This window comes from Aythya fuligula, chromosome 1, assembly GCF_009819795.1.
Source record: "Aythya fuligula isolate bAytFul2 chromosome 1, bAytFul2.pri, whole genome shotgun sequence".
In the NCBI taxonomy this organism is placed as follows: Eukaryota; Metazoa; Chordata; class Aves; order Anseriformes; family Anatidae; genus Aythya; species Aythya fuligula.
In genome coordinates, this window is record NC_045559.1 from 12,839,572 (window position 1) to 12,866,483 (window position 26,912).

A 26,912-nucleotide genomic window follows, 5' to 3' on the forward strand; every position below is an offset into this window, starting at 1 on the left:
TACACTCTTGTAACTTAGGAAGGCCTCTGGCAAGGCTCAGTCTCAGATTCTCTCCAAGCTGCCAGTACAAAGCTCTAGGGCTCTGTTTAATTTGTTTGTGTTTTTTCTTTTTTTCCCGTCAGTACAGAATATCCCAATCTGAAAGAGTAACACGTGACTAGCCAACATATATCAATGACAAAGCCATCAGAAAAGTTACCTTTGAGTACTGCTTTAAGTGTAGAACAAACAAGCATGTGTGCAGATTAAGTCATTCCATATGAACTGATGCTGTTCGACGCTACTAAATAAGGGAAAACATTTTTGCTTTGAATACAGGCTGCCATCGACCATCAAAAAAGTCTTTGTTTTTTTCAAGCAATCTCTATGGTGCAACATTTAGCTTGTTAAAGCATATAAGTCAGTATTTTCATCGTCCAAAAGAAGAAAAAAAGATGTACTTTGGAAACTTGTGTAGCAGCAAACAGGTACTATCAACCTCTACAACTTCATTAACTAACCAGACATCCAAAGAGCTTTCGACTAAAAGCAAAATTTAAATTGAAAGCTACTGAAACAACTTGAGACATGCTCCAACATAAAAGATTCCTGTGATCGCAGAATACATGAAAATAACACAATGTGAAGATGAGTCTTTAAGGATAAGAAAATGAAATAGTATCCTACTAGTTCAGATTTCTGTTAGAAAGAAGTGTTTTCAGCAAGTCCCCTCAAAGATTAGAGGAGCCAAGGTATTTTCAAGCAAATAGGATTCCAGAAATCAGAGAGTGAACAGCAAAAATATCTCCCCAAAAATAAACTTGCAAGAGCTAAACATGGAGGACAGCAAAGGGAAGATAATACTACAATTGCTTGAAGGAGACCTGGAATGGGGAAAAGAAAAATAAAAGTTCAAGATGTTCAGAACTGTCAGGAAAAAAGGAGAGCCACTGATCTGGAGACTACACAATCATGAACCATCAGAATCATGCCCCTTACATACTTTCCTTTAAAATACTTACACTGTTCTCTGCACTACCTGAATATCCAGTGTCTAACCACAGTTAACGTAGGCAACATGGAATAAAGGACTTCAGAAAAGGGTGGACAAGGAGAACTCAAGTTACTTCCCTGAAGCAGCAAAGTGCCTGCTGTCATGGAACAGGCTGACAGCATAGTCCTGCACTCACCCTTGAGCTACCTCTGGCTCTGTATACTAATATAATTTGCTGACTTAGCAATAAACTCAATCACTCAGGAGTTGGCTAATTTTTCTGCTGCCTTAACAAGACAAATTGGCTCACTGTGAGGTCCGAGAAGCACCCCAGCTTGGCACAAGAGCACACAAGTGGAAGCAGAAAGCAAGGACGTTCTCCTTCAGCAGCAGGTGCTAGATGGACTCTGATGATTCGTAACCGCACACTGGGGAGCGTAAAACATGGGCTACTTCCCCCGAATCAAGCAGGCTTCGCGATGAGGATCCTTGCTTACCCTTGAGTACCAAGGCAGTTCACTAAAAGAGAAGCAAAACTGTAATAAATCAGTGAGAACCTGAAACGCATTCTCCAAATCTGTAAGAGGATAAACATGACACCTTGAAGAAACAGGTGGAAAGGAAAGCAAGACAAAAACTACAGACCACGTAGCCCAGATTCAGTTTCCACAGTGTAAGAGAAGAACATTAGCACATCGGCTAAGTGGCCAGAAAACAGGATAAAAGATGAGCATGTAATAAATACGGACATGTCAAAGAACAATCAAGCCAAACAAACCTTTCTTCCCACAACAGGACAGGCTCTCTTCAAAGACAGAAACATGGTCTAGTAACAGCTAACAGTGGACAGCTTGGACAGCTTTCCCTTTTCTGTATTCAAATAAGTACCAACATGAGAGGCCCTGTGCTGTGGTATTCGGGAAGGATCCCTCCTCTGAACACAACTGTGGTTTCACCCAGCAGGCAGCTCAGTGCCACACAGCTCCTCACTCATCCCCTGCCTAGGGTAGGTGGACAGGGGAGAGAATCAGAAGGAGATAAAACTCATGATATGAGATAAAGACAGTTTAATAGGGTAGAAATGGAAGGAATGATGGCAACAGTAACAGTAAAGGAATGAACAAGGCAAGTGATGCACAATGCAATGTGAGCTCCATCTGTTATAACAGTCCTTCATGGCAGGAGAGATGGTGTTTGGTACAGGATTGTCACACGCTGAAGCCAGGTTCCATCAAAATCCATTCTTTCTTTAACCTGTGATCCTTACTGTAATCCCACTGATGTGGCATATAACAGCCATAGCAGCGATGACATGCATAACTGCACAGCAATTAACATCGTACAAATCAAATCATTTGCTGCTCCTGCCCAACATCAAATCCCCCCAAGGCACACATCTGCCTTCCCCATTCTTGCACTTTATCCACCAAGCGCACCCAGATCCCTGAGCGAAAGCAAGCCCACAGATGGGTCTGCTTTAGCCCAAGGCAGGAGTAGCCCAGACTGCCTTCCCCAGCACACCCTTTATGTGCACTGCAGGGACTTGCACATACTTCTACAGTATGTAACAGGCTTGATTGTGCATGGCCAGTTCAATTGGCAGATCCCCTAATGCTGACTAGTGTGCATCCCCGTGTTTGAGTGCCCCAGCACCCATCACCTTCAGTGTAGTCTTCAACAACCCCTCGTATCATTCGATTTTCCCAGAGGCTGGTTTGTGCCAGGGGATGTGATACACCCACTCAGTGCCGTGCTTCTTGGCCCAGGTGGCTGTGAGATTGTTCTGGACACAAGTCCCACTGTCTGACTCAATTATTTCTGGGGTGCCACGTTGCTCCAAGACTTGTTTTTCAAGGCCCAGGGTGGTGGCATGGGGCATGGGTACATTTCGTTTCCAGCCAGCGGTTGTTTCTACCATCCTGAATATATGGTGCTAGCTGTGGTGGGTTTTGGGGCTGTGATATAACCCACCTGCCAGGCCTCCCATATCGATATTCCAGCCACCATCCTTCACACCACAGGCTTTAGCTGCTCAGCTCACGTCATCGCAGCGCATTTCACAATCATGGATCACCTGTGCAATGGCATCCATGGTCAGGTCCACCTGACCACGAGCCCATCTGTATGTTCCATCTCTGCCTTGCCTTGATGGCCCGAGGTGTCACAGGCCCACTGAGCTGTAAACAACTCACCTGCATGTTGTCAGTCCACATCCACCTCAGCCACTTCAATCTTAGCAGCCTGATCCACCTGCTGGCTGTTTTTTGCGGGCAGCCCAACTCTTGGGCACATGAGCATCTACATGGTGTACATTTACAGCCAGGTTCCCCACCCGGGCAGCAATATCTTTCCACAATGCAGCAGCCCAGATGGGTTTGCCCCTGCACTGCCAGTTTTTCTGCTGCCATTGCCACAACCACCCCCACAGGGCATTTGCCACCACCCACGTGTCAGTGGAGAGATGGAGCACTGCCCACTCGTGCCCTTCAGCAGTACCCAAAGCCAGCTGGCTGGCTCTCCCTTCTGTAAATTGGCTCCATTCACCTTCTTCAGCAGTCTGTGACATGTCCTGTAGGTCTCCATACAGCAGCCTTCTACCTCTGATGCTTCCCTGCAACACAACAGCGGTGAGCAGGGCACATGGCTTCTCATTGTCTGGTAGCTTGCGCAGTGGGGCTTCTTCAGCATGGGTCACCTCCTCCTCTGGTGATATTCCAAAATCCTTGCCTTCTGGCCAGTCCATGATCACTTACAAAAAAGATTCCTGAGCAACTGGGGTTTCCTAACTGAACCCATTGTGTGATCAGTGGGACACTGACTAAAAGCAGAGAGCTGTATTAGATATATCTATACATTTGAAAAAAATATGAAAAGGAGTGAAACACTGAGCAGGAGTTGCTGCTACCGCAGATCTTAAACTGCCCGGAAAAAGGCAAGAGTAGACAACCAAGAGCAATCACTTCAAGCAGTCCTCTCAAGCTCCTTGACAAAGATAACTCACCAGACAGACGCATGATGTGCCAGACAGCCACTGGCCATTTTCAGTACCCTATTTTACAAAACGAAGGCTGAATGAATAGAGTGTAAAGGGAGAGCAGTAAGACTGGTAAGGGTAGGACACATCGTGGTAGGCTAAAATAGCTAACATGACTTGACCTAGACAGGAGATAAGGGAGCTGGTGAGCAAGCTTCAGACACTGAGAACACTAGAAGAAAAGCTTATGCTGTCTGCCTTGTTCACTGCTGACCAGAATAAAAAGCCTAGCAGGAGGATTGAGATAAGAGAACAAGAAAAGACTGTTCAACAGATTCCCCTGGGAAACATGAGATCGCCCAGAGACCTCCAGCGAGCACATCAGACAAGCATTAATCAGATAAGGTTTAAAATACTCAAGTCTTGGCTTGAAATGCTGGAATTGTTTTGTATCGCTCAGTTTCTTCTAGTCCACACGTACCAGTGAGTTGTCTGATTTTCAATGTGTTTCTGCCTTGTCCCACTCTGCTAAGCATTGTTACTGTCACATCTTGTGGAGCTGTGGGGTTTTAGCAAGGCACTGAAAATGTACACTTAGCCAGCATGAAGACACAATAATAGTTTCAAAATGTGCCTCAAGAGCACATAAAAAGCTTATCTGAAGTGATGTAAGCTGCAAGCAGGTGGCACAAGCTGATTTTTTGTTCTCTGAAATGCTTGTAAGAACTTGACAAGTAAGATTCACAGCTACGCGGTAACTGATGCAGCTCTACAACCTACGAAGATAAATGAAGCCAGGGATGTTCCTACAGCTCAGCCTCAAAGAGCGACTTATAGGATACAAGGACACCCATAATAATTGCGTTTTACCTAGCTGTAGAAACAGCCTGACTCTCTCAGAGACTGTTCATAGCAACAGAACTGTTACATCAACCTAAAAAAATTGTAATTTATTCAGGAGCCCAAGGCCTGTGATTGGTAACACCCTAGTTCCCCTCTCCCCAGATTTAAAAGCTAATGCTGATGAGACACTCAATTCCAGCTGAAGCTTCGCTCTCCTGTACCTATTCCAGCTTCTCTCACACCTTTTTCCCCATTTCTCATCTCCTACCAAGTGAGAATGTGTTACACATTTATAAGCAGTAGAGAAAAAAGCTGAGAGGACTTCATTTTCAAACGTGTACCTGTGAGGCCAGTATTTCAGCTAGAGTTAGCAGGACCCCAGCGATTCCAGTCCCATTATCAGAACTCACTGTGCAATCTGCCTGAGAAACAACTACCGAGACTCATCTGCCACAAAGCAGGAGGTTGAAGCTTACTGAAAAGTACTGAAATAGTCAAGTAGAAAAAAAACACAGACCTCTGATACAATACTCTGGTACCTTCTGCTTCACTCCTTTCCACTGACTTTTTCAAAATACACATTTTTAGATCTTTTCAAATACATTAGGTTTGTCAGACTGGTTACATATGCTGCAAGTAGATATCAAAAACGATCAAGAACCTCATCTACTGAAGTGAGCCTTGTTTCAGTGTTTTAGCTAAAATTAGCAAAGCAACAGCCAAGTTTAAGGCTAAAGAAGGCTGTGACAGATCAAGGCAAACCAGAAAAACTGAAGTGTCAGCATCAGCAATCAACTCACCTCTCAACTGAGAGCATACAACTGCTAGGCACTGGACACGCAGCTTAGAACAACGTGGAGCACAGCAGTACGGAGCTTTTCCAATGGAAGAACAGTAAACTACATTTAAAGTGTCATGGAAACACTGCTACAATGTGTAAGAATCCCTTCAAGATCCACAGAGAACTCAGTAAAAACAGAAAGTATCATCAATCTGCATAATTAAGTAATGAATTACATAAGCATTTAGTACTTTTAATAAAGTTAAGGAAGAAAACCAAAGAACAGGTAATTGATACCAATGAATCAAAATTCACACAAGGAAAAAATACAAATGAAGGTTAAACACACAAAACTCTCAATCCTCAGATTTCAAGAGGTCCTGCTATAACCATGGAGGGCGATCTCCCTGACACAGCATCACTAAGAGCACGAGATTCTTACAATCCTTCCTGCACATCTTTCATACCAGCTCCAGTCAAAAAGGAGAACACTAAACTAAGCAAACCTTTCAGCTGCAGCAGCCCACCAGGTCACACACAGACAGAATAAGATTAAAAATAAGGAAAAATAAAAGCAAGAGCTAGTAAATCAAGATAGTGACTAAAATGTTCCAGGAAACAGTGATGCTGTGCAAAAGATGACGTGAAAACATCTGGTGTATGCTATATAAATATGCACTACGCCCCTTATGTTAGCAAAAATGTGTAAGGAGCCAAGCATTTTCTGACAGCCAAATTCATACAGGTGATCAAACACTACAAAAGCTTGCTGGAAAATGGAAAGAAAGAAAAGGGAAAGTGTCTGAAGGCTTTGTTCTGGTAAACATACATTCAAAGTAGCTGATTTGAATGCTGTATTACAAAGTTCAGCTTCTTTCACCTGCTACATTTTCTCTTTCTGCTCCTCTTTCACATGATAGGAAATGTGAATCTCAAAACCCAATGACCACAGGATTGATTTAACTATGAACACCCATGTCAAGTTAACCCATCCTTTCAGTATAATTCACAAAATCAAGTTTGGGCTTTTCTTAAAGATGTCTTTAGGACAGATAACAGCACAGTCCTGCCCCCATTAATGCTGTCCAAGACACCAGGTTAGACTTAGAGAACACACACACACACGGACAGATCCGGCTTCCTCATGAGCAATGACCTAAGATGGAACTGCTCTGGACAGCTCCCCAGAACACAGTCTGTGACTTTCGCCATTAATTAACAACTCAGCTTGCAGGCTGAAAAACTTTGGTAGACTTATTTTATAGAACATTCTTATTCCATGGCAGTAGACTTCTTCAAACCAGGCTTTAAACCAGGGCCACAAGTGTTCTCTTGCAGCAACAATTCAGTTCTGCATATGCTTGCAAGGCAAGGTAACCCATGAAGTTTATCAATAAATGCAGTAGTTGTCTATGCAAATATTTACATAAAGAAAAAAAAGCATACTTTTCATCAAAAAGATGACAGTATAACTTGAACTCTTGGTAATTGTCTAAAAAAATGAAGGCTAAAATAGTTTATAACCATTCCAAATGCTCACAAATAGAGATCTATTTCTACTCAAGTTAAACAGGTGATTGTGATCTAAAAGTGATATAGACAGAAAACCAGGATTGAGTTTCTTCATAACGGTATCAGATTATCTATAAAGGCTTTCCATAATATCCTCCTCACCAAGGCTGCAGTCTAGGAAAGTTAGAATTTTTCCTCTAAACTTACAGAACCTGAAATACATTACTGTTGTAAATATTTATATCTTTTACAGCACATTGATAAATACCAGAGGTGACATTTAACCAGTAGTTACGATTACAGGATTATACAATCATTTCTCCATAGAAAATAAAATAAGAAATAGATTCAGAAAGATGCCTGCCATATTGCCACATAACTGCTCTGAAGAGAATACAACTAACCAAGGGCAAATGCAAATAGAGAAGGATTAAATTAGTATTTATGTTAACCACTGTAAAGTTCTCCTTTAAGAATGAATTTAGAAGCCTCAGGTTACAAGTTACATTACTTAACTATGCCCTACACAGGTTTTTATGTATACCTTTGCTCTAATGCATTAAAGTACTTCAGTTTCATGAAGATCCTCATACAGATAAGCTACGGTTTAGACACCCAGATAGCCACAGCTAAATCATTTTGGCCCTCAAACACAGTTAAGTTTTAGCTCCAGAAACAAATCCAAAGAGAACTACGTACACATGCATGCAAACATTTTCCCTCCCCCATAAAAAGCAAATTCTTCTCAGGTAATATGTTCCTTGTCTTTAATAAGGCAGAACCAATTTATTAGTTAAACCATGGTGCTTCTAGTCTTCTGCTTCACCTACACAGCACTGCTAATAGTAACTGTATTCTAGAAAAAACCATTCACAGTTGTTTGAAACCATAATATGACTTTAGAAAGTAAAATGTATAACCTCTTACCTGAGCATGAAAATTTGACATAGTCGTTGTCTCTATATCTTTCTTTCCCAAAATCTCCATTTTCACTGGCGAATTGGGAAAATTAAATGAAAAGTAGTCTAAAAAGTCAGGTAAATAAGTAGCTGCCCCATGAACAATACCCATTACATAGTAAGCTGCACAGTTTTCATTTTCACTAAAAACCAGACCCACAAACTCTTCTGCAAATCTCTCCATCTCCACAGGAGATAAGTGGGAGAGTTCATTACTGTAGGCATGGATAACTGATGCACCTCCGTTAGGCTGGTGCTCAATATGAATCAGCTGTTTGAACTCCAATGTGTCCAACCTTTTGAGTTTATTTTGAACCCGTGGCTCCTTTAACGAGACAAATGGAAACTCACTGTTCTCTGGTATCATGGACTCACAGTCCTTCTTGGGATCCATATTTTTCCCATTGAAATCCTTAAGATGATCATCTATGATGCCTTTGGCTTCCTGATCCTCAACATCAGAAACCAGTCCTGAGCAGATGGTCTGAATGGATTTGCTGTACATTTTTGGGCGCTTCCTCTTCTCATTCTCTTTATGTTTCTTTTTCTTTTTCTTCTTCACCTTTTTAATCTGTAGCTCTTCCGCATTGGTTTTTGGTTTTTCCTTCCCAGCTGTTAAAATTAAAAAAAAAAAAAAAAAAAAAAAAAAGATCTCAAACACCTTAGCATACAAAAGACTTGTTTAGAGATCAGGATTAAGGATACCAAAGCACTCATCAAAAGGCACATACAGAGACCAACAACGAGATTCAGTGAGCAGGTATCTCACTGAAAATGAGTAGACACCTGCCATAATCACACTACAGCTAACAATTAATCTACAGGGAAAAAAATAAACACAGAGAACGAGTTTGCTGAGGCTGCTTTTATAATCAGTCACGGTCCATAACAACACTGTCTAACTGGTCATCAGCAACTACTAAACCGGAAAGTTCAGGCGTTATCTGACAGCTGTCAACAAACACTGCCACACAAGGGGTTTATAAACAGTCAGTGAGTGTAAACCATCAGCAAGCTGTTGCTAAACGCTGCTGCCAGGACCTACCTCATCACACGGCTTCACGCAGTCATTCTTCCAGAAACAAAGCAGATTTTGTTGAAACGCATGTGGAAACACCTAAAACCTGACCACTGTTTGTTTTCTTTAAAAAAATAAAAAAAAACTCTCCACACAGTAACTAGCTTAAAGGTGACTTTCAGTGTAGCTTGCATATTCATGTAAGATGTAAAGGGCTAAAGCTAAGAGTACTCATTTGTGGATGCTGCGTTCAAGTGATTCCCGAGATAAACATCCTCCTTTCTTTTCAAGTGTTTTTCTTCTAGTGCTCGGGAGGAGATGGGTGGAAGAGTGGATGGCAAGTAATAAGTGGGGTAACTGATGTGTCAGTGTCACGACACTGCCCTGAGGTCTAGCAGTTGATATGATCTCATTTCACAATTTGATAAAACCCAATTACTTACCGCATTAGAGCACAAAATTACAGTCACAACCAGCAAGTCAAGATCAGCAGGTTTAGACACCAAAGTTTATTTAGTGGAGCATTGCAATTAAATACACAGCTTGTAAGTAATCTCAAATCACAAGAGTTAGACAGCATGCTCATTTTCAAGCCAGACTGACTTCAGCTTGCAATCTTCAGACCAGGTAATTCACAAAAAGAGTCTTTTACAAGAAAAAAAAAGGAAAAAACACGAAAGATCACAACTGCTGGTATACAGATTCACACATCCTTGGTAATTAAGAGGTTTAGATCTGGAATATGCATAAATACTGGGAAGGACAGCAAGCAAGCAAGAGGCTTGCCTCCAAGCCTCCTGAGGTTCACAACAGCAGCCACACACCTCTGGGGTTTCTCAAGCATAGGCAGGCGAGCAAGTTGTCTCCCTGGCTTCTATTTGTTCATCTTGTGGGGGAAGAAGTGCCCTGAGGTCACTCGTTCCTTATTTAGCCTAAACAAGGAAGTGGGCGCTGGGATTTCCTAACCTAATCCACTCAGTTAAGAGCTACAAAGACTCCCCTCTAAATCAGATTTAACGTAGCACTCCCTGTGAGCACAACGTCAGTTTTAGCTAACCAAGTTCAACTGCCAACAGGCACAGCATGCTCAAGAAAATGTCTTTTCAGCAGGCTCAATGCAATGTAAAGCCAGCACGGACCTCTGCAGCAGTACTACTTCACCTGGTAGATGCAACAGTCACCACTTTGTGGTTGTCTTCCTTCTGCCACAGTCCACTGGGCATGGAAAGACCAGAAAGAGCAGCAAAACACATACGGCCAGCTACCTAATCCTTATAGAAAGTCCCCCAAAAATAAGTCATCATGATGCCAACATACCAGGGGAAAATGTCATTACCTGACATATCAGCTACCATGCACATTTGGTGGTATTGCAGTGGTGTCACGATGGCACCGGCTTCAGGTGAGGAAAACAAAACCAGAAAATGCTTAGGACAATTCCACACCACGTACTACCAAATCTGGCAGCCTTTTTTCCACTCCTCCCCTCTGCAATAGGACAGAACCAGAAAGGATCCCAAAGCCAACAGGTATCACAAACTATTAAAAATGCTTTACCTTACTATTTTCAAATTTTTACTCTAAACATGAAAATTCATCGCTATACTGAAGGCTACAGAAAGAAGTCACACATTTCCCAACATTACACTACTTTGGAAGTAGAAAACGAAGTCCCAGCACTGAATGCAAGGTGGGGCTGGAGGAAGCAGGTATTGTCTGCCCACCTACCCCACTTGTTCTCATCTGGAGCCCAAATCTTTCACCAGTAACTCAGATCCAGGACTTAATGCAGATAGAAATGTGCATTATCAGGGTTACAATCAGCAGTTATATAATTTCCAACCAAATTCATCAACTTCTGAGGATAAAGCAAAAAGCCATTTGCTATGTGCTCTGTCATTCTCGAGCATTTCTATTATCACCAAAAACACCTTAAAACCAAAAAGATTATCACCTATCTGTCCTTGCTGAACACCCAGCTACTAAATTACCTCTCAATTAGTAATAATGGAAAGCAAAGTATTTGTATAGAAGATGCGTATGAACCTCTATCTCTGCAAAACTACCTCAAAAGTCGTGGACTTTTATTTCTACAGTACAAGGACAGAAGAAAAATCATCTCCCCTTTCAACCTCTCCCATTCCCTGCCTTTGATTATAGCTTCTGAGAAGTCTTTCAGAGTAACAATCAATTTCATTCAACTCCTCCTGTAAAGTGCCACGTTTCTTTAATCCACCACTCAACCTACTTCAGAGGCAGCCATGCAAAGAAGGACTGGTCGGGTTACAAAACTGATCACCAGGAAACAGCACTGCAACAAGCAAAGCTGAGTCTCAGCAGCAGAGGTACCTACAGAACATACAAAACCAGAAGATCACTAATATACACCATCAAGGTCGGGTACACTGGATGTAAATCCACACATTAGATCAAGCTCTTATAATTTGGTATCTCACTAAACACATCCAAAAAGGTTTGCGCTCACACCAGCTGTAAGAACAAGCTGTAGTTATCCTGGTACACACCTACAGAAGTACTCAAAACCTTCTTAAGAGGGATTACACTAAAGCGTTTTTGAAGCAAAGAACATTTATCATTCTGTGTTTGTTTTCACACCACCACCTCCATGAAGCTTTCAGAAGGAAAAAAAATGCTCTTAGCCCCAGGATAAAAATAATTCTTCTCCTGGTCTCCAACACAGTTTTTCTTCCAGCTTTTAGGGAGATTTTCCGTTCAGCTCTCAGCACAAATACACACACACCACGCACCAAAAGAAGTTGAATTTTTAAGTGGAAAAAAATCCACACAAACACAAGGGAAGACCAAACTCCCTGCAAACCTAACCCAAAGCTTCAACTCTTTAATATAACATTAAAGTTATACAATTTCTCATTTTAGTGCACTTAATTGTAATGTCATGGATCAAGCCACAATTTCTTCCCTCTGCCCTTTCCTATAGCACCCACATACTCACTGCATTGTGCCTGTTCCTATTATTGTTTTGCCATCAACTTATGTCCAGCTTTTCAGTATTTGTATTCAACTACTTTAGCATGCAGTTAAAGTTTTGCTGAAGAATACAAACACCAAACAGAAAACAACCATTTCTTGAACAGAATTTCAAAGAAGAACAAGGCATTTTTTTAGCCTCAGGCTTCTCCTCTGCTGAATTTCAAAGATCCAAAAGCAGGTGTTTAAAGTAGATGGTTAAAGCTGCTCAGAAGTTGCAGAGACCTCTATAGCAAGAGGAATTTGCTTGCTGGAATACTGTGATTGCTATCAGCAATGCCCAGTGCAGGACTTTCAGCTTATTCTTCTTTTCCATTAGCAGTGGAGAGCAGCAGGACCATGCTCAGTGACTCCTGTGCTGCATATATAAAAGTGCTTTAAAGCAAAACGCGTTGCTTCTTCCAAAAGCAACAGTGCTTCTCTGACACCTGGCTAAAGGAGAGCCGAAAAAGAACAGCTGCATGCAATGCCTCCCTAGCATATTAATTGAGATGTTTCACAGAAGACAGTATCAAATTTGGTAAAGACACAGCAATCCAAAAGGCAAAATAAAGATCCAGGCACTAACACCAAGATATCCAAACTACCTGTGGCTCAAGCAAGGTCTGGCAGCAGCAGTGCAGCCCTTGATGTAAGCTATCTTACTTCACCTCTCAAGAAGTCACTACCAAGGCAATCTCTCCCAACCCAAAGCCTTCAGGACAGGTGTTTGAGTCTGCACCAGCAATCAAAAGGAACATGCAGGCACAGACGGACCAAACTGCACAGTCCACTAGTGTCAACCAAGACAGTAGATATTTTGAAGTTCATGGCATCTTCTCTGTATATTCTGAGATGCATCTGAACAAGCACAGCTACTGAAGCACCTATAAACAAAACAAAAAACTATTTCCACTGTGTGATTCAGAAGTAAGAGTCTTCATTTGTGCTTCAGAGAAGTCTTTTACTTAAGACTTTCACTTAAGAATGAGCAATAAGGGGGGATATGGAGGAATGGGACAGGGGAGGACAATTCAGCACTTTTTTTCCCCACAACTTTTCCCCTTATCCGGTGTTAAAAACTGCAATGAGCTCACACTTTATATTGGGGTGCAAAAGACTGAAGAACAGCAAAAATTTGAATTTCACTTCTGCTTATATTTGGCTAGCAATATCAGCATGAGGACGGATCTTGAACTGTATTTGTAACAACATGAGAAGAGTGGAAATCCATTCACGTATTCGTTCTGTTCATGCTCTCACCCAGCAACAACAGAACTCCCTCTGGGAATGTTTTTAGCCACCTCCTATGCAAATCAGGCCTTACATTACACAAACACAGGACAACCAAAATAACCCACACAACTAACCCACTGCAAGCACCCGCATGGGAGGGTAGATTTTGCAAGGTAGCTCGGTGAACGTACTGAGAACAGTGCCACAGCATCCCTGACCCACAGCAGAGGGCATATGGACTGGATCAAGATTCAGAGCAGTTGGAATTGTCCACTAATAATCCCATGCACCATTATAATTACACGATACTCGTTTGTAATTTAAAACTACCCTGAAAGCCTGAATTTTGTGAACTGCAAGTTGACTCCTTCTATGTTCCACATGTGAGCTTCTATTATAGAACCTGAAGATACCTAAATGATCTCATGGACAAAGCAGGATGCTTTATCTGCAGTTTCACATTAGCAGAAGACATCAAGCTCTTATTTCATTTGACTGTCTCAGCCAGAGCAGCATTTCAACTTTGAGGTCACAGTCCCCATAGGTAGCAGCCAGGGGCAGGAGGTGCTGCAGGACCTTCAGAAAACATTCCCAACAAGGTTAGGATGTTCCCCCTGCAGCTTTCTGGCTGACTGCTAGCAGCAGCGAGGAACAGCCATTTATAACTGCAGGCAGTCATTCAAGTCAGTTTGCACTTCCCCGTTTGGGAGAACTCAATCAGCAGCACTGAATAGAGCTGCAGAGCAGGACACAGAGGAAGGGCCGTCAGTGCAGAGGAGCCAGAGCAGGGACCATTTTCCACATTTATTTCAATTACACTGAAGGACTGAAGCGCAGCATCTCACTGCTTGTTCTGTGGCACACAAGAAGTCACAGAAGCATCAAGCAGCCACTGGCATGCTGCTTGTTCTGCAGTGAAACATCAGCCTGGCTACTGCTGCCAGCAGCTGCAAAGCGTTATTTAAGTCTTTGGCTCCATCCTGTACCAACCATCTCCTACAGCAGTGCTCCTGAGACGCAGTCCCACCTTGCCAACCAAATCTGGGGCTCCAGCACCTTCTGTCATCCTCACTGCAACTCAGACTACAGCTACTAGCTTTAGGAATTTATTAAGATTCAGCTCTGCTTGATCTCTCCAGGCTGTCTTCAAAGAGTAAACACAGAAACCCCACTTCAAACCACAGAAACAGAGATGAAGCATCCCCCTCTGTCTTTCAGAGTTCATAGCCACAAGCTACTGAAAGTAGCTTAGAACTGGAGCAGCCAAGAGCCCATTCACTGACCAGTAAATAAATAAAACATGCAGCCAGAGAGCACTAGCACGAGGGTTATTAGAGGCACAGCCACTTACAGTAGCAAAAAAGAGACAAAGAAAACCCCACAGCACCCAGCACAAGAATATGAGAAACCTTTCAGCTCTTAGAAACACTCGCTCGTTCCAGCCAGATAGTTAAATAGATGACAGAACTTCATATTTCTGTTTTAATATTATATATTACCATTTTCTTACGTGTCACATAATGAATGTGGTTTAATACAGTAATGCAGCGAGTTAATGAAAACCATTACTGAATAATTCAGAAGGCTTAAAACAACTGAAGGAATTGGAGCAGAGCACACACAGGCACTCCACGGTTGAGGAGAATGATCACCCCCGCCTGCTGACAGGCGGAAAGCCAAGAGGCTGTGTGCTGAACACACACAGCTTCCAGGTGTCTCAGCATCCAGGTGTCTTCCAGGTATCTCAGCATCCAGCCCAGGCACCACAGAAAGCAGCAGGAGCAAACAGAGAACTGACAGCTATCGTGTTCTGGTCATAGGCTTCAAAGCTTGAATATTAAGCATGGGCAAAGTCTAAAAGCATAAAATAATTCTGTTTCAAGTTGTCTCAGCCCTCCCAGCAACAGTCACAACCACCTTGAGAACAACTGCTCAAGATTTTTAGAAAATGCAGCTTACAAGCATGAAAACAGGATGCAAAGTAAGTGGCTACACTGATATACCCCAAGCTGTACCATGCCCAGCTCTGTAAGGAAACCCTTACCCAGCAGTGCCTCACAGGAAGATCCTAACACGCTTCCTCCTGTGCTCTAACCAACAACTGCATTTTATCATGGAAGCTTCGATTGGATGTTATAGATCTGTGCTCATCTCATAAAGAGATAAAAATATAAAACTATTTAATTTCTTCTAGAACATCCTGAAGAGACAGTCTGCAAACAGGCTCTGGACTCTGGTCACCTGAGTTACTGCATTAAAAACACACTTAACAGTAACTTAACAGTTACTGTTCTATGTATTTTACAAAAGTATGAAGAACTCAGCAAGCTATTCTTCTTCCCACCTCTGGAGGCCATCAGGTCCAAGGCCCTGCTCAAGCAGGGACACCCAGAGCCACTTGACCAGGACATCATCCAGGTGGCCTTGGAAGAACTCCAAGATGGGAGCCTCCACAACCCCCAGGAGCAACCCACAGAGTAAAGCAACACTTTCTGACGTTCAGAGGGAACCTCCTGTTTCAGTTGGTGCCCATCACCTCTTGTCCTGGCACTGGGCACCACTAAAGAACCTGGTTCCATCCTCTGTCCCCTTATCTTCAGATATTTAGAGTCACTCAGGAGATCCCGAGCCTCCCCTGCTGCAGGCAGAGCAGCCCCAGCTCCCTCAGCCTCTCCTCACAGACCCTCTCCAGTCCCTTCATCATCCTCACAGTCCTGTTGGATTCTCTCCAGTCTCCAGAACAGAAACCCACTTCAAATATACAGCACAATCACAGGGTGAAAGAAATACTGTCTGTGTACCCAGCCTGCTGGGACTCAACTAGCAACATAGCCAAAAACAGTGACTAGCAAGAGCCTGGGGGCAGAAACACCCTTCCCAAAGGAACAGCTCCTGCAGATGGGACAGCATGGTAATTCTCACGGAAGTCTTATATATTTGTATTTGAAACACAAGCACTAAAACCCTGGAACTATTTTAGTGATACATGTGCACATGCTACCCACATACTATCCTTATTTTGCTTAATTTGTACCCACAGCCTTCATGCCAGTCCTCTGACCTTTTCCAGCCCAAGAAGCCATATGAAAACCTTTCCAGCCCGCAGAGGACTCACAGGCAGCAGCATGGGCTGGTCCCACCCCACGTCCCCTACAATGCTAGGGCAGCTCTGCTCTTCCTTGAGCTCCCATCCTAAGGCAGCACACCCTGACAGCCCCGTGGTTCCTCTCAGGTCCTCATCATAGCCAGCAGAAGGCATCAGCTAAACAGGAGGAGCAATGCAGACAGCCACAACTGCAGCGGCAGAAATGAGGCAGTTGGGGAAGGGAAGGAAGCAAGGTCACGCAGCAAAGATGCCTCTGCTGAACTCGGAAAGCAGTGACCCACTAGCAGCACGAGGTAAACGGATGACTGCCTGCATTCTTTCTGAAAAATGGCTGAGGCCCACTGGAATTTAAGAGCTCTGCTCTCAGATCATCTCATCACACAAGCCTTACCTGTATTTTACATCTGTGGTTTACCCTGTCCTATCTATTTCACAGGTAGAAGTTGGCAACTTGGTGCACAAGGATGGTAAAGTCATTAGTGCATGCAAATCAGTACGGTGGGAATAAGCAATTTAAGGAAGTATAAGGCAGTTTTGTTTCCAAAAACCAGCCTTCACTTCCAAATAAAAGATTACAGAGGAAAAGGAACAACTGTATGGATTTATTCTGCGTAAAATATCTCCTAGTGAAAAAAGATGACAAAAACATTTAGCTCTAGATGCTTAAAAGCCACCAGGCTCACTGAAAGAACTAAATATTCCTTTTATCAGGTCAGGAAGTGATACAATACCCCTTTTTAAAGTTGCCGTTCTCCATCTAGGGCACATTTATTGCTGCTTTCAACAGAAAGGTAACACCAATTTAGGCAGATTAATTGTTTGCATCCCTAGGCTTCTCTAATTGAGGTGAACTCTTCCAGCATTAAGCTCAAAGCACCAACACCAGGCTTATACAGTGGTTCTCCCCAAAAAGGCATCAAGTTCCCAATGCTGACCCATGTAACTAGCCACCCTTACCTTGGGCACCTGGTTTTACTGTCTGGAGTTACGCAGGCTACTGACACCACTCCCTCAAAGAACGTCACAAATAGAGGACAAAAAACTAATAATATTCTCAGCATAATAAAATCATTCAGCAGATGGTCAGTGACATTTTTAAAACAAAATGTGGTTGTAATGCCTAGAAGGAGACATAACCAGTCCCTGCAGACTGGCACTGAGTTCTCAGATGTTCCAAGCCGTTGCTCCTAGTCCATGCAGTGAATTGTGGGTGCAGAATAAGAGGGCATAGAGCTTGATTTTTGTTCCAGGAAGAAGTTCTCCTCAGCTGAAGGGTTACCAGCATTCCAGAAGGTCAAAAAGACATGCAAGTTACATCTTGTAGGGCCTTTGCCCTCTAGCCCTCAGCTGTCAGGACATGGAGCTACAGCAGCAAAGCAGTCAGGAAGTGCTGTACCATCACCACAGAACATAAAAGCACATCCAGACACACTTGGGGAGGTCCACAGAAGACATCCCGAGCTGCTGTTCTGAACATGATATAAACCCCATGGAGGTTTATGTCTTGCCTGCTTTCTGCTCTCCTGACACTCTTTTCTTTCCCTCAAACAAGAGTAATTTTACAGGACACTGGCAAAACCAGGCACAGCCTCTACAGGACACTGCTGCCCCACAGAACCTTGCTGCTTTTGCAACTTCCTACCCCATGGCCTCTTTCTGCTGCCATTCATCACGAGGTAGGAAGCGCTGGTGCAGAAACAAGGCCTGAAGATCGTCACTGCCCAGGCAGTTAAGCGTTGCTCAGTATCTCAGCCACCAACTTCCTTCCACGTTGGAGGAGACAAGTCACATCTTTCACAGGAAGCCACCAGCTCAAACATCCTGCGTGCTGCAGGCTGATACCTAGAGATCTGCTCGGCACGGGTTTTAAGCTGTCGTAGTTTCTACTGCAGTTCCTTGGATCCGTATTTGCACTGTAAACCATGATGCAGTAATTACAGAGTTGCATGCCTGCTACCTCACATGAATGTGCTGTAGATAACATTTTGTTTTGGGAGGTTCAGTTTTTTGTTGTGAATTAAACCCTAGAGTAGGCATAAGAGAAAAAATTATCAGGAGTTTACGCCTAACTTCAAAAGCAGAGCCTGAAAATAACAGATAAAAAACACTGGGTCTACTTAAACAAGCCAACATCCTCAGAGGAAAAACTGGCAAAGCACGATACAGATAAATGGAGAGTGAGGTGGACCAAGGACTGGCTTAATTCAGTGCTCAAAGGGTTGTGATCAGCAGCACGATGTCCAGCTAGAGGACAGCGATACTGGGGCACTCCAGTGCTGATACCGTGGGCCAACACTGCTCGATATTCTTCAGTATTGGCAGGGATGACGGAACAGAGAGCACCCTCAGCAAGTCCGCAGAGGAGACAGAACTGGAAGGAGTGGTTGATGCACAAGAGGGTTGTGCTGCCAAGCCAGAGGGCCCTTGACAGGCTGGAGAACATCAGGCCAGCAGAAGTCTCACAAGGTTAACTCGGGGAAGTGCAGAGTCCTGCAGCTGTGAGGAATAACCCTGTGCTCTGCAGGCTGGAGCCCAACTGGAAAGCAGCCTGACAGGAAAGGACTTCAGAGTCCTCGTGAATGCCAAGCTGACCATAAGCCATCAGGCTAAGCCTCCTGGACAGGATTAGGAATAACATTAACTGCTCTACCAGCAGGCTGATGGAGTGATTCTTCCCCTCTGCTCAGCACTGGTGACACACATCTGCAAGTACCGTGCCCAGTTCTGGGCTCACCAGTCCAAGGCAGACGTGCACACTGGAGGAAGTCCAGCAAAGGGCCAGGAAGGTGACTGAAGGAACAGAGTACTACTCACAAAAGGAGATGCTGAGAAAAGCAGGATTTTTCAGCCTGAAAAGGCTTTATGAGGTTAATTAGTTTTCCAGTGTGTGTAAACATCTAGTGGGAAGGAATAAAAATGCAGATATCTCACAAAAATCAATGAGGCTGGTAAAGGCCCCTTGAAATCACCTAGTCCAATCCAACGTAAAACAACAATTGGTCAAATGCAGGTACTGGCTGTGCAAATTCTGGAGTCTGCATCCTTGCAGACACACAGAGTCTGATGGGACACAGCCCTCAGCAACCTGCTTTACTCAGTTCTACTTTGAGCAGTGGAATTAGACTAAATTATCTGCAGAGGGCCCCCCCCCACCCTCAACTCCTGTACGATTCTACGAGTCAGTGCGTGCACAAGCAAGTGCAGGAACATTTTCATTACATTCCACTCCAGTAATGGAGTTGGATAAATTAGCCAAAATTACGACTTCCTGTTGCACACACTTAATTTCTCATTATGCAACAGAGTTCCTGAACTAGAACTCCTTGGTTCTTTAGTTTTGTGCATTTACTGTTAGATATTTAATGACATGGATTCATTTTTCCTCTCTATGATATAGAAATCTTCTTCAACAACTGTTGAGATGGTGTAGATATCAGCAATGTCATTCCTTAAAGCGTCGGTCTTTACTGCTACTGCATAAGAACACTGGCATTGTGGCAATAATTACATGTATATTTTTAAGCTGCAGTATCTGCAGTTGAAGAAAGTTAGCATTTATAATTAAGTTTTAAATTCCAAGCCTTATACCAGCTATTCCTGGAAAAGGGCATTTAAGTTAAATGAAAGACATAATATTAAAATTCAGCACTCAATCCAATTACAAAGGTTTTAAAGCACTACAATGAAAAAACACTAAGCAGCTTGAACGTACCTTTCTGCAATAATTTGATCTCTCCATTCTCTTTCTTGATTTCATTCATTATTTTGTGCTTCTTCTTCTCTTTCTGTTTCTTTTCCCTTTCTTTCATTTTCTCTTTGATTTGAGCTGAAATGCAAATATTTTACAATTAAACGACAGCAACAAACTTTGTCACATGCATGTTTCATATTGCTATTATGCAAGCCCTATTAAGAGGATGAAAAGAGTTACAAGGAAATTCCGGGACTTGTGATATGAAAAGCTAATATTTAGCTGTTGCATAATCCAACATAAACTTACTGAACCTAGACCAGCTTCATTTCTATTACGCTAGAACTGTACCAACAACTCAGCACGTTAACTGCACACAGTTAACAACAATTTTTACTTACTCATAGTACCCTCTGCTCTTATTTTCCATCTGTATGCAGATCTTATTTCTTGAAATTCAAATTACATGCATTAGAAATGAAGGCAGAAGTACAGTGTATTTTGCTGGATGCTCGTATCCACTAGAAATTTCACATAACAAGCTCCATGTAGTCTAAACTTAAAGGCTTTCACAGGTAGCTTGGAATGAAGATTTAAATTGTCAGCTGCAAAATCTTTTACATTTAAGTCCACAGGCCGCACTAATGTGTTAACAGCAGCAATATGTAATTAAAAGACAATACAAAAAGGTATGCCAGTTCATTATTCGTTGAAAATTCTGTATTTGCAAAGAAGCTACAATGCATTCGTGTTTCCCTTGCTTATCTGCCATCAGCAACAGCTTATTTGAGCAGTCATTCATTTATTTTATTGACAAGCCACTCCAGGTTTTAAGTCTGTCAGTAAAAAGCAGACCCTTTAAGCACACTTTCTACATGAAAAATACTAGACCCAGGAAATTCCTGAGTTCTAGGATTTATCTCTTCAAGCTGAGTTCAGAATTACCTTTGAGGGCAAGCACTGAAGCCTAGTTAAATCCAGCTTCTCTGGGGTCACTGTAACCAGCTCCACGTCTGGTTTCCTGGCCTGAAGCCTAGTACCCACTCTGTTTGTTGGGCTTCTGAACCTTCACAGGGAAGAGTAAACCTCATTCTTAGCTTCTACCTAACTGTATGCTTCAAAATGATTTCTCAGTAATATAGCTGAGAGAATCCCGAAGTGTCATTTCTGGTGGCTGCAATATAGACCCCACGTGGATGGATGTAAGGAGAAATCATTTACTTTTACTCGAGCGCTCACAGAAAACAGAAGCAGGTATCTTCACTAACAAATGTTCAAAGCCGAACAAAGGAAGCCTTCAATTTTGGAATGGAATAGAGAGCATCAATAAATATTAACATGCTTTGTAAATACTTTGCTTAAGTAAGAAGTACAAGGGCTTGACATAAGGGTAAGGAAAGCACCAGGGTTAATCCACCTAAATGGATAGTGTAACAACAGCTCCACAGCGCTCCTATCTTTCCTTTTAGGAGTTTTCTAATAAGGCTATGGAATTTGAATCTTCATCAGCTAGGATGAAGAATGCATTTTGGAAAGAGGATGGACAAGCCTGAAGAATGAAAATAAGGCACAATAGAGATGACAACTGAGTTATGTCTGTTGCCTATACACAGATCAGGACAGGCAGAGAGAAAAAAACTATGCTGGCACAAAAAAAAAAAAAAATAGTAGTAAGGCAGTCATGGTTAAAACTGCCTGGAAATGGTAGTTCTCAGCCACTGGAACAGTCATGCCCAGGAAAAGCCCTCTGATGACTCAAGGAGCAGGGATGACAAAGCAAATTTATCCGCAGGGCAGAGCGCAGAGCCCAGCCAAGCTGCTCTCTGCAGCACAAGTCCTAGGAATAGGCTGAACGGACAGGATCCTTCCTCTGCAGCCAGCTCCCCACAAGCAGAACCCCCAAACTGCAAATCCCATGCACCTCAGAAGCACAAGGTGGGAAGTAAATTACACAACAGCATTAGCAGCAGCGCTCTGAAAGCAGATACTCACTCACTCAGCACGGAGGCAGCAACACCGGGCTTGGTTTGTAACCTGGGCTGGCTGCTCAGCCCAGCCAGGATCACGCAATCACCGAGGACAGACCTGGGTTTTATGTCGACATTTGCATGGTGTTAAGAGGTACACTTGACTTCTGCTATCACTTAGAAATCAAAGTGAGACTGAAGAGTGTATACAGACGTTGAGACTGGCTGAACGAGGATGAATGAAGGACTGAAAGAAGCTTTTATTACTGGCTGGTGAATGGCATCACAGCCCCGTGAATCCTGCAGCTCTGACAGCCGCAGAGCCTGAGTAGGGACAGAGAGCAAGCTGAGACCTTTTGAAGGGCCTCTGGTTTACTTTCACTTCTAGAAAGCTGAGACAATGGTAAGAGATCCGAGAGAAAAGAAACAATGCAAGTGTCCTATGGCCCCCTCCAGCAGCATCCACAAGCAGCTCATACCTGAAGTGACTGTAAATGTAAGGTAAAGGCAGCTGAGGGAGGTTTGAAATAAATTACTCCCAACCATTTCCCCTTGTAGAAATCACAGTGCTAAAAGAGGACCTGTGTACAGCCTGAGGATCCCAGCTTCAGCGTACAAATTCACAGGTCTCCTCCCTCTGAACTAAGTTTTCAGTTCAAATGGTTTCGGTTCATGAGGAAAAGTACGTGTTTTGGCTGGCAGAACTGACACAGCTCCTGAACAGTTCTGCAGACGGATCTCAGTGATCAATGGCCCATTTCACAGCTTGCAGGGGGATGCAGAGAGAAAACTCAACCAGTCTTCTGAGTTCACCACAAAAACTATCACAACGTAGCCACACTGGCTCTACAACAGTAAGCTTAGAAGTATCCAAGAGCCATTACAGCCCGTACACAGAATTAAGACACCTTTCCGTGTTAAATGCCATAGGCTAAGTGCAGTTCCTCAGTCTCCATGTTAACCACCCAGGTAGCAGCAACACAAAGCTGGTGTAGGTTGACTAGGTTGACGCAGGCTCTAGAGTGCCTTGTGAGTTTCCAAACCACCGCAGAACATCTTGCAGTGGCTTCTCCGAGATAAAGTTTCACTGCCCTCTAGCCACGCACCATTTCAGTCCAAATCTCACTTTCTCAAACAAGAAAATCCTGTCTGAAAACAAACCTTGGGCAATTTACAACCTAGGTGTTGTACAATAAGTGACCAATAAAAGACAAAGCCTGTGCTGCTGAACAAGTTAACAAAACCTGCAGGCTCCAGCATGGCTTTTTGGAGGTTTACTGGTAGCAACCAGTGCCAACACCAAACCTCGGGTACCCCACTTCATTTGCAGGGCAGCTGCGTCTCCAAACAGTGAAGAGGCAGAGATGCTTACAGCAATTTCTCCATGTCCATGGGATATTCTGCAATTATCTCCAAACAACATTACTGGGAACTGGGGAGAGAAAAAAAAAAAAAAAAAAAAGCTTGAGCTGCAATAGGTAAGGGATGAAATGAGTCTCCAGGGCACTGCAACACAGATGGAGATGAATGGACAAGAGAACACGGGGTACCAGCAAGCAGCACTCCTGGTATGTCAGAGCCCTGCATACGCAGCTGGAACAGTCTGTGTGCACCACAAACTACCAAGCGCTTAGAAAACCAATTAACAAATTCAAGTTGCACGTGCTAACGAGGATGTCATTTGAGTTCAAAGTACGGTAAGGGGGTAATTTGACTCAAAGAGGGGTGTCAAGTTTTACACAGAAAGGCCTTGTGTTCAATATGTTCAAATAAAATGAAGGCATGAGTTGGAGATGTGACCCCTTACTGGAACTTTTTCCGCAAGTATGTGTTTTGGGGGTGGCAGTACAAAAAAGTAGGCATAAGAGATAATAAAAAGATGTTCCAGTCCAAATAAAAGATTAATTCAAATTAAGTACTAGGTACAGCATATGTTCTGCAGCAAATCATGTAAAGGTTTATAATAAACCCTTCAAAATTCTATGCTACTTTTATGGGAAGCCACCTGAGCCTATCTACACGTTAATAACTACCTCCCCATCTCAGTGGATAACCCAGCAATATAAACTTCAGTTTTACTTAAGCCGATTTAGGTGCTCCCGCTTCTACCAAGGTTGTTCTGGTGAGGGATAATCGAAAGATTAGTCGTGAATATCAGGATTTGTCTAACTTTCTGAGCCACTTATTAAGAAAAAAGTAAAGTCTGCTCTGTCTATTTTGAAGAGGAAGAAAATAGCAAATCTTACAAGTTGTTATTCCAATGCCTTGAGGGGAAAAGTCAATCCTGATGCCATCTATCACCTCGGAAGTGACAGCAAAGAATAATTATTTTGGTATTACGATGCCAACAACGCAATGAAGCAAGCCTCTCTGGGAAAATACCAGCTCCTCGCCTGGAGACTGCAGCTAACACTTGCTGCTTTATCAGCACATCAGTTGCACCAAACCCTTGATGTGAAGCCATCCAGAAGCCTACGCAATGCTCCAGATCCCTACTTGCCCACGCTTACACGGCTGCAGGAAGGTTCTTGTGACACCCCCCGCTCGGTGCTCGCTGACTTCCCTGTCTTGCTGCTCGTCTGCAGACTTCCAGGAACTGACTCTGAAGCTGATGAAATATTCAGGTCCCGCTTCGCATTAAGCCACACTGGCATCTTTTTCACTTTTGTCTTTTAACAGCTACAGTAGGGAAAAAAAAAGCTTAACCAAGCAATTGCAGCTTACCCAAGCAATTATATACAAACTTGTCTTCTCATTACTGCAGCACACAAACCCATACCAGCCTTCTCACGTGGCTACTAATTTTACTACTTGCTCTTCCTGCACACACACACACTTCCTATTCCTGTACAGAGCCCTTGATACACTAAAAGCTGAAAGCTTGTAGTAACGTACATCTCAGGGTACAGAGATGGACCCTTCACCATTTTGCAAAGATCTCCCCTATCAAAACGTGCTTTTGCTTTATGCATCTTTGACAAAGAAATACTCTGCTCAGGAAACAACTGCTCACAGCCTAAACAGATTGAAAATATCTTCTGCAGTTAAAAAAAAAAAAAAAAAAAAAAAGAATGCCAAGCACAGCAGGACGCAGCTATGGAAGGCCCAAGCAACAGTTAAGATTGTTCCTTCATTTTCAAGCTCTACTGTCTGAAGAAAAAGCCTCTGGTACACAGTTATTTTTAACTACTAAATAAACCAGTGGCATGCATAAAGTTTTTAAAATACAGAGTTCTGGGGGAGTACGTAACCTTGTTTATGGTAATCACAGCACCCAGGGAATTGAAAGATTTCTGGGTGTCTCACGTTCCCAATACAAGTGTCACTTTAAGTGCCATTTTCTTTGGACTTTGGGTCCTACAAAAACAGCATACCCACACAAAAAAAAAAAAAAGCAGCCCCAGCAGCACATTTCAGGAAGTGCTGCATATGGATGGAAGAGTCCATTAGAGGCATCTCCCATCTCACCTTCCTAAATGGCATCTGAAGAATGTTCTCACTCAATTAACTCCCCCCATTAGCTGCATTAACTCAGCACAACACGCATACTTCCTCCTCCAGCCCAAAAGCTCCTACTTGCTCTGGGTGCTGGGCCAAGGGGGTAAACAAAAGAAATGAAGGAGGAACTGTATTTATAAGGTACACAGCCACGTGCACCTAAGGTTATAGAAAGCTATTTCCTAACTGGGTACCTTCTCCTAACGACTGCAACGATTTAGGAATCGTAAACAGAGTAAGATTTTAGAAATGCAGCCAGACCTTCACCTCTGCTGCAAGCTTCCTGGAAGAGAAAGGTAGATCAAGTGCATCTAGAATAGGGCGAGCAGGAAATGCTTTGAGTTGCCTTATGTGCAAAGCAGCTGCCGCTCTGTGCAAACCTTGAAGCCTGCGCAGGGGCTCGAGCGAGGCGGCTTTTGCCCCGAGCCAAGCTTCAGAGCCTCGTCAGAGAGATGCCAGAAGCTGCAGCTGCTTTGCATCGGTTTTCCAGATGGTAACCCACATCAGTAGTCAGCCATAGATTATGCTCAAAGTGCTCTGCCTCCCTCCCCGCCCTTTGATTTAAGGGCTGTCACTGCACATCGGGCAAAATATTTACACGCCACTGCTAACGGCCGTCAATACTGCCAGAAGGGCGAGGAGGAGGGGAGCACATCAGGCACCAGTCCTTCCATCGCCCTTTCCTCCTTTAACACAAACACCCACAAAGCGAAGCCTCAAGAAGCCGTGTTTATCTGGCTGTGCAGACACGTTCAGTACGTTTCACACCACTGTGGTAACGGCCCTGACACCTGCACATCCATCCATCCCTCCCTCCCTCCTGAATTCATGTACACGAGGAAACCCAGACAGTACTTCTAAGAAAACACAACACAACAGTTCTCTCATTCCAATAAATACAAAGAAATACTTGGCAGACTTCCCTTTCAGCAATTAAAGCTTCAAACCCCAGACAGGACTGAAGACGACCCCTCAACAGCTGCAAACATTTCCCCAATCCCTCCAGTGAGCAGGAAGGAAGGAAAACCCCTTTTCCAGAAGCAAAATGCTTGGGAGAAATGCAAGCCTTATCTCTCTGATTTCTCTAATCTCTGCAGTTTCTTTTCCTACGTGCAGAGCTGTACAAGCCAAGTGTAAGCCCAAGCACTGGGGAGTTGCATCAGAAATCAGCAGTGGAGAACGTGGCAGCTGCAAACAAGGCATCCAGAAGAGGTTTCAGATCTGATGTTTCCAACTGCTGTGCTGATCTCGTTTCAGCTCAGCAAAGCTATCCGTGACCCGCTATGTGCGACTCGACAACCAGAGTTTCTGTGTGTAAGTGGCATGCCGAGCTGGATTTTGGGCTACATGAGGGGCTTCCTTTGCT

At 43.4% G+C, this 26,912-nt stretch overlaps 1 protein-coding gene across 1 annotated transcript in view; it reads right to left on the bottom strand.

Moving 5' to 3' along the window:
* Window positions 1–26,912, bottom strand: part of RSBN1L (round spermatid basic protein 1 like) — a 51,935-nt gene that overhangs the window by 19,161 nt on the left and 5,862 nt on the right. The window contains exons 2-3 of the mRNA XM_032190990.1: window positions 20,103–20,216; window positions 8,011–8,654 (exon numbers count right to left, since the gene is read on the bottom strand). Coding sequence (XP_032046881.1) covers window positions 8,011–8,654; window positions 20,103–20,216 — 758 coding nt within the window. The remainder of the gene's footprint in view (window positions 1–8,010; window positions 8,655–20,102; window positions 20,217–26,912) is intronic.